The sequence below is a fragment of the Hemiscyllium ocellatum genome, chromosome 28 (assembly GCF_020745735.1).
Source record: "Hemiscyllium ocellatum isolate sHemOce1 chromosome 28, sHemOce1.pat.X.cur, whole genome shotgun sequence".
Taxonomy (NCBI): domain Eukaryota; kingdom Metazoa; phylum Chordata; class Chondrichthyes; order Orectolobiformes; family Hemiscylliidae; genus Hemiscyllium; species Hemiscyllium ocellatum.
This window is the reverse complement of record NC_083428.1, coordinates 41813683-41828227: the sequence shown is the minus strand read 5'-3', so window position 1 is coordinate 41828227 and position 14545 is coordinate 41813683. Positions and strand designations below refer to the sequence as shown.

The 14545-nt window shown below is 40.8% G+C and overlaps 1 protein-coding gene across 3 annotated transcripts in view; it reads left to right on the top strand.

Moving 5' to 3' along the window:
- Nucleotides 1–7837, top strand: part of LOC132828886 (zinc finger and BTB domain-containing protein 7A-like) — a 173861-nt gene extending 166024 nt beyond the window's left edge. For all 3 annotated transcript variants that reach the window (XM_060846072.1, XM_060846071.1, XM_060846073.1), the window contains exon 3: nt 7338–7837. In XM_060846072.1, coding sequence (XP_060702055.1) covers nt 7338–7821 — 484 coding nt within the window. In that variant the 3' untranslated portion in view covers nt 7822–7837. The remainder of the gene's footprint in view (nt 1–7337) is intronic.
- Nucleotides 7838–14545: the final 6708 nt, after the last annotated feature.

The following is a 14545-nucleotide window of genomic DNA, read 5'->3' as shown; positions in this document are numbered from 1 at the left end:
GGTGTGAGACATAGTGAAAGGCGACAGGTGTACAAATCTTTATTCATTTTCCACCATCAGGAAGAAAGGAAACACCATCAAAGGGCAATGCTGCGTGATCAAAAAAAGTAGAGGGGAGAGCAGGGATAAAATCAAAATTAGAGCTGGAGAGGAAAATAAAACACTCACTCCCTGCAGTGCCCAGCTCTCCCTGAACAGCTCGAGGGAGTCGGTAGACACTGCGTGCTGCTTTTCCGGGGACAGCCAGGCTCAAATTGGATTTATTCAGCTTTTTGAGATCACAGCACAGCTGGACACATTTCCATGGTGACGGTTAGACGTCATTGTTGTAGGTTGACTGGAATAGTTTGATATGTAGTACAGGTAGTTCTGGAGTATGATTAGATTAGATTAACTACAGTGGATTAACCAATCCACATCGACCCTCCGAAGAGTAACCCACCCAGACCCATTTCGGTCTGACTAAAGCAGCTAACACTATGAGCAATTTAGCATGGCCAGTTCACCTGGCCGGCACATCTTTGGACTGTGGGAGGAAACCCACGCAGACACAGGGAGAATGTGCAAACTCCACACACAGTCATCTGAGGCTGGAATCGAACCTGGGACCCTGATGATATGAGGCAGCAGTGCTAGCCACTGGGCCGCCCTAGTGTTCAGTCCGAGAGTTAGTATCGTTCTGGATAGCCTTTTGTGGTGTCTAGTGTGCTCAACTGTTTCATGGTATCATGTGGAGTTAATCAAACTGGTGATCAAACATGGCATCTGTCTGAGCATTTCCGATATTACATTAGTTACTGAACTTTAAGAGTCCTCGATTGGAGCCTTTGGGAGGAAATTGAGATGAATCATCCACTTGGCATTTTCTGGCTAAAGCTGATTGTAAGGGCTTCAATCTTGTCTTTTGCACTGATGTTTACTCGTAACTAAATTATTCAGAACAGTCAAATTCAGAAAGCAGATGCCAAAAATCCTTCAATTACAGCCTTTGAAGGGTTTTGTTTTACCAAATGCATGTTGCACTTCTTGTCTGTTTCTTAAATTTGTCTTCACATGAAGATGATGGTGTTGCTAGTTTGCTTGGAAATCCTACTTAGTCTGGGTAATAAAGCAGTCCAAAACCAAGCCATCAACCTGGTGAGTATTATCGAATCCCATTTCTCCTGTTTGTTCAGTGACAATGGGTGGAACCTTCCAATCTTGTCTTTTGTCATAATTCTATATGACTACTCTATTTTCTAATCAGCCTGCCTGAAGATGTTATTGACACCTCCTAGAGTAGTTGGAATTTAAACGTGGGCCTTCTGACACAGGTAGGGACACTGCCATCACATCACAACAGCCCCTGCATACCCTTTCCCAGGACTGGAGTAAATGGTCTCATTAACAATATAGTATCAAACCTGCACACATATTGCATTCTGGCCTGGAGCCTTGCGAATACTCCTTTAATTAACGCATGATCAATTATTCTCTGAGCAGCAAATGAATTTGAAGGCTGCCCTGACTGAAGTGTCCCCAGTAATTCTGATCCAATCCATTAGCTTGGGCAGTGAAAAGTTGTCTTCCGATTTCTCTGTAGGGCTACGACTTTCGATGGTCTTCAGTTTATCTGTAGAATTACTCTGCTCACGTGTGAGGTTTTCCCTGCTGGCTTGTCCCATCGCTCATTGCCTGCTTTTCAGATTTAAGGTTCAGCTGGGTGAGCATAGTCGAAGCTGCTTCAAGTCAGAGGCTCCACCACTGAACCAGCCCAAAGCTTGGAGATTGCGTATTTCATCATAGGTTTCAGTGGGATGGAAATCGGCTGGTGTTGAAGTTTGGTCCTTCTTTTTGAGCACCTTTTCATTTAATTTGCACCCCCCCGAATTGTTAAGTGATGACCAGGATATTTTGCAATGTAGGATTCCGGAGTGTCATGCACTGATTTTTCTAGCAGCTACAAGTTTGCCTGTGATGGTTAGGAGTGAAACAGACCCCGCGTTTCACTAGTACTGAAGGACTTCCTGTCCAACTGTCACACGTTTGGCAGGTAATGGGATATTTCAACTCAAAAATCCCCAGGATATGTAGCTTGTTACATATGATATTGAGCAATGACCATAATTTACAGTGTCATTGGTATACGCTGATTTAAAAGCCGTAGTCATTAGTTGACTACCAGATTTAACTGGCATTTGGAATAGAGTCATAGAGGTGTACAGCATGGAAATAGACTCTATAACTCGTTCTGCCGACCAGATACCCTAACCTAATCTAGTCCCTTTTGCCAGCACTTGGCCCATATCCCTCCAAACCTTCGTATTCATATACCCATTCAGCTGCCTTTTAAATGCTGAAATTGTACCAGCCTCCACCATTTCCTGTGGAAGCTCATTCCATACACATACCACCCTCTGTGTGAAAAAGTTGCCCCTTAGGTCTCTTTTATATCTTTCCCCTCTCACCCTATACTTATGCCCTCTAGTTCTGGACTCCCTCACTCCAGTGAAAAGACCTTGTCCATTTATCCTTTCCATGCCCCACATAATTTTGTAAACCTCTATAAGGTCACCCCTCAGCCTTCGATGCTCCAGGGAAAACAGTCCCAGCCTGTTCAGCCTCTCCCTATAGCACAGATCCTCCAATCCTGGCAACGTCCTTGTAAATCCAGAATCCACACAATATTCCAAAAGTGGCCTAACCAATGTTCTGTACAGCTGCAACATGACTTCCCAACTCCTGCACTCAATACTCTGACCAATAAAGGAAAGCATGCCAAATGCCTTCTTCACTATCCTATCTCCCTGCGACCCTACTTTCATGGAACTATGAACCTGCACTCCAAGGTCTCTGTTCAGCAAATTCAAATAGGTAAATTGTTTAAATTCTCAGGGATTTGGAAGCTGCAAAATTGCACGTTCGCCCAAGTTCAAAAAGGTTCATGTGTCTTAGCTGAGGGATGCACTGTTGGTGCATTAGATATTGTTCTTGATGACACCTGACTGGATACTCTGCTTTGTTCAGAATGGTTCTTGCATTTTTCACACAAGCAATCATTCTTGAGCTGCAATTCTGTGATATTTTCTATCTTTTATGTGTTGATCACATTCAGAGAAGTCTTGTCACCTAGGTTTTTCTTTTATTCCTGGTCAGCTCTTTATAAGGCTCTTCCAAGCTCCCTAAATTGTGCAGACCCAACAGGTACTCAAACTAGGTCCTCAGAATAAATATCTTCGCATCACGTTCAGTGTTGGCATTAAACACCTCTGGAGCAACAATTTGAACCCTGGCCTCCTGGCTCAGAATCAGCGACGTTACCACTGTGCCACAAGATCCTAGTTCCTCAGGATAGGGTTCTCCACCAAAATATGTTCAACATCTTCATCTGTGTCCTTCCATCATGAGGTCAGAAATGAGGCTGCTTGTTTGATGATTGTAGAGTGCCTGGTAATTTGTGACTCTTCAGATGCAGAAACACTCTGAAACAGTCAAACCGAGACAGTGTTTGGGCTTAGGCTCAAAAGTGGCAAATAATCTTCATGCCATGTAAGTTCCAGGCAATGATCATCATTTCCAAACAGAGAAAATCAAACCATCCACCTTTAACATTTAGTAACCCAACTATTATTGAATTTCCCACTATCAACAATCTGGGGATTACCATTAACCAGAAACTGATTGGGCCAACTGTAACAATATTGACTATAAGGGTAGGTCATTTTGTTTAAATTCAGAGTTGAGCTATATGCCTCTGATTCCACAAAGTCAAAAAGTCTAGTGCTGGAAAAGCACAGCAGGTCCGGCAGCATTCAAGGAGCAAGAGAATCAACGTTTCGGGCATAAGCCCTTCACCAGGAATGCTGCCTGAGAGATGCTGCCTAACTGGCTGTGCTTTTCCAGCGCCACACTTTTTGACTCTGATCTCCAGCATCTGCAGTCCTCACTGTCTCCTAGCATCTGCAAGGCACAAGTGTGATGGAATGCACCTCCAACAACACATGAAGCTTGACTCCATCTGGGACAAAACCAACCACCTGGGAGAACATGAAGACTCTAGATGCCTCAGCAGGTCAGGCAGCATCCGAGGACCAGGATAATCGATGTTTTGAGCACAAGCCCTTCATCAGGAAAACCACCCACCTGGTCTGACAACCTATCTACCACCACCAACATTCTCCTCTTCCATCAGCAATTCTCAAAATTCAGTGCACCAACTGACCAATGTTCCTTGGACAGGTCCTTCCAAACTTGCCAATTTAATCATTGAAAAGGACCAAGGAAACAAAAATGTATGGAAACGCCACCAACTACAAGTTCCCCTCCCAGCCACCCACTGCCCTTCCAATTATATTCACTATTCCTGTGATGTCACTGGGTCAAAGTTCTTGAACACTCTTCTTAACGCCAGAGAATATGTACACCAGATGCACTACGACTGTTCACAATGTCTATCCATCATTGCACTCTGCTCACAATAATAAATGTGGCATAAACTGCACTTGCATAGTGAGGATTAATAGTCACCAAAGAACAAGTGGAAGTCTAAGCAATCAGTACTCACGAGTACTGTACTTTCAAAGGAGCTTCTGTTAAAAGATGTACTAATAGAAAAATTAATCTGGAAACATTTGCACACGAGTATTGCTCAGTAACAGGCTTGCATTTCTAGTTGTCCAATCATTACTGCAACACAGTTGAACAACGCAACGTCTTGTTCCTGCCTCCACCCACATTATGCCCTAATAGGCACATTGTAGGGTGTATCCTAAGTTGTATGCTGGTAAATACAGTGCTATGCTGCTGAACCGGTCATATGTTATCATACTAGAATCCTTACTCATACATCATACGCCCTGTAATGTTGATCCGCTGACGTTAGAAAACTCATTATTTTCTGCATCAAATTTTGGTTTTTCTGGATTCTACTTTTCCCTTTATGCTTTAAGAATCAGAAATACTCCAGACTCATTTATTTAAAACACCTGAATCACAAATATTAAAAAAAAACACTTTTGAAACCACATCATTTTATTGTTGAGTTTCTTCTGGAGCGATGCTGCCTTTGAATATTTTCCCCCTTATTGACATTTACAAATACTGAGAGTCCCTATGTTTCTCCACCTCAACACACATTTGGGATTTTAGCAACAAAATTATATTGTACTATATATTTTTAACTGTATTGAAACATGCTAGAAAATGAGACGTACGACTTCTTGATAAATAAATGGAAACTGAAATTTTCATAGGGAGACAGAGAACCCTAAACCCATTCGTGTTTTAGTTGGTGATCGCAAGTTGCTTGGTATTAAAACGCATTCCCTTTCAAGGAGTTTTGGAAAATTTTTCATTTTTTATCATCACATTATTGTCCCTTGCAGGGAATATTATGGTGACATTGCCAAAAACAGCTGGTGTTCACCACAAGATATGAATAATAAGAGTGATTGCAAGATCTGTTAAAAGCCTGTGGAAACTTCACAGCATAATTTGGAAGACCAGGGTTTGTAGAGCCTAGCTGAGAGGGAGCCAACATTCGAGTTATCACTCAAATGGAAGCCTTCACTCCCTGTATAAATAGCCTGGGATTTCAGGTGTCTTTCCTATGTGGACCTCCCTGCCAATCCCAATGTTCTTACTCAAAACTGCCAATGTACTCACACATATACTTTTCCCATCTCAGGCTACACCCATATTGCTTTAAATTTAAAATTATTATCTGTTAAACGTGTTTGTGAAGTCACATTCCATTTTTGAGGGGGCTTTACTTCCTCGAATTTCAGCTTTTAAGGAGGCCATCGGGCCAGCTTTTTCTGTGCCACCTCTGCAAGATCTGTGTGGGGAGTCCATCTCCTTGGCGGCACAGGTGGCTCAGTGGTTAGCGCTGTTGCCTCACAGCGCCAGGGACCCAGGTTCGATACCAGCTTCCGGTGATTGTGTCTGTGTGGAGTTTGCATGTTCTCCCCATGTCTGCGTGGGTTTCCTCTGGGTGCTCCAGTTCAACAGTCCAAAGATGGGCAGGTTAGTTGGGTTGGCTGTACTAAGTTGTCCATAGTGTTTAGGGATGTGTAGGTTGGGTGCATTAGTCAGAGGTAAATGTGAAGTAATGGAATGGGTCTGAGTAGGGTTGCCCTTCAGAGGGTCAGTGTAGACTTGTTGGGCCAAAGGGCCTGTTTCCACACTGTAGGGATTCTATGATTAACCTACAGGCCTCGGAAATGTTTATTTGTCTTCAGTTGCTTTTTTGAAAGTTCCCTTGTGAAAGCGACAATTGATGTAGCCTTTACCATCCTTTCAGGCAGTGCATCCTGATCACTCACTGTATTGAAAAAAAGGGATTTTTCTTGTGTTGTCTTTGCCTCCTTGTCAATCAGTATAAGTGCCCTCTGCTTAAAGGTTTTGTCTTCTCTGTTCAGATTACTTATGATATTAAATACCCCTCTCAACCTTCCTTTCTCTAAGGAGAATAACCTCAGCTTCTGCAATCCTATCCTCTTACCTCACATCTCCCATTCCCGGAGCCATTCCCGTACATCCTTTCTTCATGCTCTTAGATACTTTCCTTCATAAAGTATGACACTCAGAGCTGGGCTGAATACTGAACATTTTAATGTAACATCATCCTTCACTGGTCTGATCAATCCCACTTTCCAAACAAAATCGGGGAAAGTCAGTGGTTATCTGGATAGGTTCACATTTAAGTACTATAATCAAAAATGTAGACTTTGCTGTGAAGGCCTTGCTTAAAAACACAGGTTTCTGGGCCAGGAGCTAGACAAACAAATTGAACATTGTTTCTTTTTTTAGATTAGATTCCCTACAGTGTAGGAACAGGCCCTTCGGCCCAACCAGTCCACACCGACCCTCTGGAGAGTAACCCACCCAAGACCCATTTCCCTCTGACTAATGCACCTGGCACTATGGGCAATTTAGTATAGCCAATTCACCTGACCTGCACATCTGTGGACTATGGGAGGAAACCAGAGCACCCGGAGTAAACCCATGCAGACATTGGGAGAATATACAAACTCCAAACAGACAGTTGCCCGAGACTGGAATCGAACCTGGAACCCTGGTGCTGTGAGGCAGCAGTGCTAACCACTGAGCCACCATACTGTAGAAACCAAGAGGAGAGGCTGCCGCCCAGAGTCCAAACACCACAAGAGTTTAACAGAGTAAAAGTGCAGTGTAATAAATAGGATAATGACTAGGCTAAATAGTACTTTGGTTTAGAACATTTCAAGATTCTATAATGAAGAGGTATGTTTGAATGATCTAGAAGTTTGCTAAATTGAGGGTAGGATCTGGAGAAATGTTCCTTTTTCTAACCTGTGTCTTTTTTTTCTGCTGTTTAGACAGGACAAGTTAAAAGTTCATATGAGGAAACATACAGGAGAGAAGCCCTACTTGTGTATGGAGTGTGGAGCTGCATTTGCGCACAATTATGACCTGAAGAATCACATGCGTGCCCATACGGGCCTCCGCCCCTACCAGTGCGATTCCTGCTTCAAGACCTTCGTCCGTTCGGACCACCTGCACAGGCACCTTAAAAAAGAGGGCTGCAATGGCACCCCCTCCGCGAGGGGGCGCAAGCCGCGGGTGAGGGACACCAGCAGCCTTGCAGCAGAGGGGTCAAATGATCCTGGCTGTGGAGAGGGCATCGGGGAGGAGGCGGTCAGCCTGAACATGGAGTTGGAAGAAAACAGCAACCAACAGCACTTTGAAGATCGACCGGAAGAAGATTGCTCTAAGATTTTGGAGAGTGAAGAGCTCCCTGAGAGGCTGAATGTAGATGAGGATTTGATTGAGGATAACAAAAGCCAATTGTGTGAAAGCTAAACCAAATCATGGTAACAGGGAGGTGGGCGGGATGGGCAGGGAGTAGGGGCACAAACCTTCTATTAGTAGTTCCTCATCCTTTTTAAACAAAAATGGGCAAGAAGGATTTTTTATTTACGTTAATTCAGAAATAGCTTGGTAGTAGAATGCTAGACCTCTTGTTTTACAGTTTAGGCAAAAGAAATCACTGCTAGAATCTTAAGTTGAAGTTGACCTATGCTACTGTCTTCAGGCCCTGGTAACTGATGGGTATTGATCCTTGGTACATATTCAAATGCTTGCTGACCCTCAGTGCAAATGATGCTTATGGATAAATATGAGGGGCCAAGGTTCATGTAGGTACTTCCCTAATATCACCACAGGTTTCCAGTATGTATTGGCATTGGTCAGTTTCTAATTTTAATCAAACAGAAAGTAATGTTAAATTATGATTTTTTTTGAATTCATAGTTTGGTGTAACTAGCTTTTATTTTTAACATTCGAACTTTTGACTATACAGTACAAACACAGGACATGAACAGCTGTAATGAGATTGACTCTAGTAAAACAAATTTCTAGGTGTTTTTAAAAGAATATTTAGCTTTTTTGTTTCCAAAGTCAGGTTCCAATTAATTTTCATTTTGAAAAAAATGTTGCTGTTTTGCAAACAGGTTTAAAATCTAAGAATTTAGTTGTTTTTAAAGGAACGTTTACTGAATGTACAGCGTCTGTGACAATAGTGAATTTGAAAGGATTCGGGACTGAGATGGTATAGAAAAGGCTTGCACCTTTTCAAGTTAGCAATAAAGTTGGAAGGCCTAGCACTTTTATACAGAGGGTTTCAGCTGTTTGCAGATCAGGACCCTATGTAAAAATGTTTACAAGTGAATCCCTAATCAGTCAAATATGGAGAAAGGGAAAGGGTGAGAAAACTACTAATTCTATTTTGTAACATAATAATTATATAGACCCTCTAAGCTCATTGCACTTATAGCCAAGAGCTCAACTTGGGCTAGGTCATACAAGGCCCTCACCCAGTGTTCATCAGTTTGGTCCATATAAGGTGGAGCGGGGGGGGGGAAAGAAAGTGAGATTGTAAAATTATTTCAAAAGGTAAGATTTTATTGAAATTCATGGCATGAATTGTAAAGTAATTTTCTAGTAATCCACTCCAGAAAACATTGTGGGATGTTGACAAATCCAAGAGACTGAATGCATTGTTGAAAAGAGAAACCTTCATTTTACTTAATTGTGTGTTTAGCAGGCAACTGTGCCTTTGTTCAGGTGAATTATTATTTGGTGGCACAGTGCTTGGTCTGGTGTTCAATTCAAGTTACTGTCTTGGTTTTACCAAGATGTATTCAGATAAAAAGACGAAAGCTGGTGCCTATTGTAGCTAATATTGGAGGTAACTCGGCCATGTGCTGTGTGGGCTTTCTTGATGGTGCGAATCCTTGACCTACTTTTTTGGTTGCTGCTTCACAGAGCTTACATGAAAAGTAGATCTTGAGCCTTTGAGATGTCTACAATAATTCCTTCAATCCATGGCAAACACTTAACTACCATAGAGAATGCTTAAAGCAGACAAAACATTTATTTTCTGTAGAGTTTTATTAGAGCGTGGTGAATTTTTTAGGAGGGAAGAATTCTAATGGCATTTTTAGAATGTAGCTGTACTTAAATTCTTGTCATGCAATAATAGATTTAGAGCTTATAATTAGCAAGGAAAGCTCCTAATTTCTCTTGACCGTTGAATTGAATAGCCACCTACTCTATCAATAATCAGAGGTTTTTATTATTGGTTGACGAGAGTAGGTTGGCTACAACATCCTCACCAGTTGGTCTTATTTCCTCCAAACTATTTCCAGATCCATATGGAGAACTGAAGCAACATTGGGTGTATTTTTTGGCTAACAAGTCCTAGCGTGGGTGTGTAAATAATATATATTTCACTTAAGATTTTATTTAATGGATTGACCTTACTTTTTGATAGTGAACTTGTGGGGCAAGATGTGTATGTCAGCACTGTGTGAAGAGGAGAGGGTGTGGGAGCTTAGAGGGGAAAGGACATTAGACACCACTACAGGCAACATTTTACCACATTCCTTATTTTTGCACTAAAAAAATCCTTTAACATGCAGGAACAAGCACTGTTAGATGTGGAATACACCTTCAGCGTATGTTTTTGGTTGGTGAATAGTCAACAAGTTCAGGATACCAACAGTCAAAACTCATTGATATATATTTGTGTTTGGAGTATTTCGTCATTCTCATACACACCCTCTTTAAAATACTATCTTAGGGAGTTGTATGAAAGTGTGTTTGAACAAGGTGTGTGTAATGCAGTGGGTGAGGAGTGTGATCTCTCTTTATTTAAATTTTCTTTTTAAATATGATTTCTCTACAATAGAGGGAGCTGTTAAAATGCATGCTATATGTGGGGTTGTGATTTTTCTAGAGTGTTCGAATGAAGAGGCTCAGCATATATTTGTGTAGATTTGTTAACTTGTGTCCCAATGACAAATGTTATAAAGTGTTGTATGAATTCTGGATTAACGTTGTACTTGGAATTCTCATGAAACACAGCATTGGTTAGACTGACTTTTCAGTTGTGGGAGGATATGAAAAAAAATGGGCTATTTACTTGGACTGGCTGAGCAGTTAACCATTTTAGATCAATTTCAGAGCCTTCTCCTTGGCTACAGTCTGCAACTCGGAAGTAATAACAGTTCATTTTAGATGAGCAGAGTAGTTAGTCGATGCCATATCTCTGTCTGTGGCCAATCAGTTATGTATGTGTGTAATAATATATATTCTAAAATCTTTTTCTCCTGCACGCCCAGCCTCCTAATCTCCAATTCCTGCAAAGTTATGTCTAGTCACTGGATTAATGTAAATGGCTTTCTTCACCTCCCTCTCTATGATGGTATCATGTGCCATTTTTTTCTTGTTTTCACCAAGTTCTCCTACCATAATTGACCCTTTCACACACTTGATCTATTGAAACAGCATAGTAAGACTTGAAATTGTGAGGATGTCTGGGTGGTTTTGTAGGTGAAGAAAGTTCATGTTGCATTTCAGATGTTGTTGCATCTAAATTAGTGAATAACTGATGATGACTGTTGCTCCAAAATCACAAGTTACTCACCATAATAAAGGCCAGTTTTCCCATCTTAATTCATCTACAGTATTCAGTTATATACATCCCTGTTTTGCCCAAATGCTGGATTTGGATTTGTTTTCTTAAATGAATCCAAATGTTTGCTCAAAAGCTCATTCCAGAGGATCATGGATTCCAAGTGTTTGAAGATGATATTAGTCTTAAAGTTACTTTTCATCAGTTTAATACTGTGTTTCTCTTATCCTATTCATAGAATTTAAAATCCAAACTTAGTTTAGGAGTGGGGAAAATAATTGCTTTTAACAATTCTGTGACTGTAAAATTTTGCTTGATAATTCGCAGGAATAAAGCTAATTTTTATAAGGAAAACATTTATTTTCAGAGTATATATCTCTTCCTGCTCTCTTCCCCTCCTCAAATGTACATCCTAAATCAATTCACCAGTGGTCATTCTGTATAATGCAATGGGATACAAATACCATCTACTTAATTTCTTGTGGCCTGCATCTATCACTTTGATTACTCCTGCCCACCATCACTCTATTCACTTGCAGGAAGAACAGCTTTCTTTGTGCCCAACCAGCTTGAAGCATTCTCATAACAGGGTGAATGGAGAATAGATCAATTCCTGTTTTAAATTGCTTTCCAACATGATCTCCAGCTGAGAATTGATGGGAATCCATCCAGTGGTGACGAGAAGCCTCAGGTGGCTCCGTTCAGCATAGGATTGCCAACTTCGGTCAGATGTATTTTATTTAAGGGTTTCATCTCATGACCTTCAACCTCCACACTTAGTCAAACAGCTCTATATTGCATAGTCAGGGACATCTTTCATTTAAATACCACCTTTACCATAGTAAAACTTCACTCCTTCAAACCTTGGCATAATTTAATGGGGAGACACCTTCTAATATCACAAAAAACATTATCGAAGCATTAATTTAGGAAGTAATTTCAAGGAAGAGAGGAGGTACAGATATTTTCCAAGTTTTTTTTTACAATTCCTAAACATGTTTAAAGAAAACTAATTTCTTATTAATTCACCAAGATGACTTTCAGTAGTGCCTAGTACCTAAATCTCAGTGAATTCTGAACAATCTCAGTGAGTTAGTAACCCTGATTTTTCATCAATATCTATATATAGGGCTCGCTGAGCAGAACTGGGATCATGAGTATTTAATCCCCTAAGGGTAATGAACAGTTATTTGAAATGCCCTCACATGCTTTAACATTCAAGTTTGTCTAATTCAGTCAAGTGTAATCTGTATTGAATCCGTCTCAGTTTGACAGTAGTTCTATTCATGTAAATAAATCCCAACTGTGAAGAAAATTTTATAAAATCGTAATACAAAATGCTTGTTACATTTTAGTTTTGCTAATAAATGTCATGCCTTACAACTTTGTATTAATTCTAAAATTGTGAAGTGGCAAAACGCTTTCTGTATATCAGAACTTTTTAATTTATTTTTAGTATCCCTGCTGCCCTCCTCCAAGATGCATGTTGGTCTCAGGCTTTTAATTGAAGAGTAAATGCTGTGATGTTTTTAGATTTCCTACGTGTGGAAACAGGCCCTTTGGTCCAACCAGTCCACACCGACGAGTAACCCACCCAGATGCATTTCCCTCTGACTAATGCACATAACACTGGGTAATTTAGCATGGCCAATTCACCTGCCCTGCACATCTTTGGACTGTGGGAGGAAACCGGAGCACCTGGAGGAAACCCGCGCAAACACGGGGAGAATGCAAACTCCACACAGGCAGTCGCCTGAGGCTGGAATCGAGCCTGGGACCTTGGTGCTGTGAGGCAGCAGTGTTAACCACTGAGCCACCCTACAGCCTTGGAATTGGCTCCTCTCTGGCCCAAATTGTACTGGACCAGCTTAATTTAGTTCCTTATGAGCAAGGATACAGCACAAAACTTGCTTGAATCTAATCCGATAGCTATTAGAAAGTCATTGTCAGACCTGCACCAGGGAAATGAACATTGGAGAAAGTGGCACTGCTCCACTGATACTGTAGGGAAATGGGCAAAATTGGGTTGGATATTTAATTAGGATTATCCATTTGAATATTGAAGGTCCAAAACCACAAAAATCCCAACAAATTGTAGGAATTGACTAGGGCCCAAATTTTTTAAAAAACTGTTTTTCTGTAGATGTATGATTTGAAGTTTTGAATTTAATCTAACGTAGCAACCCTGATTAGAGCAAGACGTTTTAAAAAATATCATTTTGATAATTTTCAGGCAGGGGATTATTCAGTGACAGTGAGTAGGTGTGTAAGGGTTTCTGATAGACACCGGCTGAATCTTTTGCTGTGGTTGTATTTCAGCTGACACGACTGCATGAATATGCTGGGCTTCTCATTTTAGCAGCTAATACTTCAATGTTTAGACTGTGCGGGAAGCTACATTCATAAACATTTCAAAACAATGTGGAATTCATCCAATAATATTCTTGAGTAGAAGGCATCCACACCCCCAAGCACTTTTAAAGCTTTTTTTTAATGTATTTGAGTACCACCTAATATCAAATGAGATGTAGAGAGACACCACCCTCCAAGCATCTCTCTGTTCCTCTCCGAAATTGGGTTGGGCTCTGACTTCACAGCTATATTGCAGCTTTAACATTAAGTTGTTTGTAAATATACCCTCGTAACACATTCTATGGCTACTACAGGCTCAGTTAGATATGATTTCTGGGAACTAGGAGAAAGTGAGGACTGCAGATGCTGGAGAGTCAAGAGTCAAAACGTGTGGTGTTGGAAAAGCACAGCAGGTCAGGCAGCATCCGAGAAGCAGGAGAGTCGAAATTTCAGGTATAAGCCCTCCATCAGGAAATGTCAACTCTCCTGCTCCTCAGATGCTGCCTGACCTGTGCCTTTTCTCCAGTGCCACACTTTTCAACCATAATTTCTGGGGAGGTGATTTATGAACTCCATTAGCTGGAGATTGTACTTGCTGTGAACAACGATTCAGAAAGCTATTTCAGTTGAGCAATTTTTAGTTATTTGACTATGACTTAACCACTGGGTGGATGAATAAATGTTGTCCTGCAGGTGGGCCTGCCTTTGCCCATTCCAGATGCTAGCTTATAGTAATGGGGATAGTTAAATAAGGCCTAAAATGGTTAAAATTAAACAAATTAGGATGAAGAGTAGAAAGTAAGACTGTGCAAGCTGTTTCCAAATGTGTTAAACTAGTGTCTCCAAAGTATATGATAGAAAAATTGCAGGGTGAAATTCCTTCTGCCAGTGGTTTGGTTGTTTGTAAAGTTGTCAACCAGAGAAACTTCATCTTCTTTGAAATGAGATTATTTTAGTCACAGAATAGCATTTTGTCAAATTTATCTCCTTAATTCTGAATACCTACTTAGTCTGTATTTTCACCCAATTAATCAACGATAGTTATGCACCTTAGCTTTTTTATATAAATGTGGCTAATGGTCACTATATAAAAATCCAATCATAGCCCAAAGTAACCTTCTCCTACAGTACCTGCACTACATACTGGCTCACTCAAATTCCTTTCCCCTCCATCCAGGAATGATTACTCAGCTTGTGTCATTACAGATTTTGAGATCGCAAGGGTTACTGCCACCTTAAATAGTTTTTATGACAAAC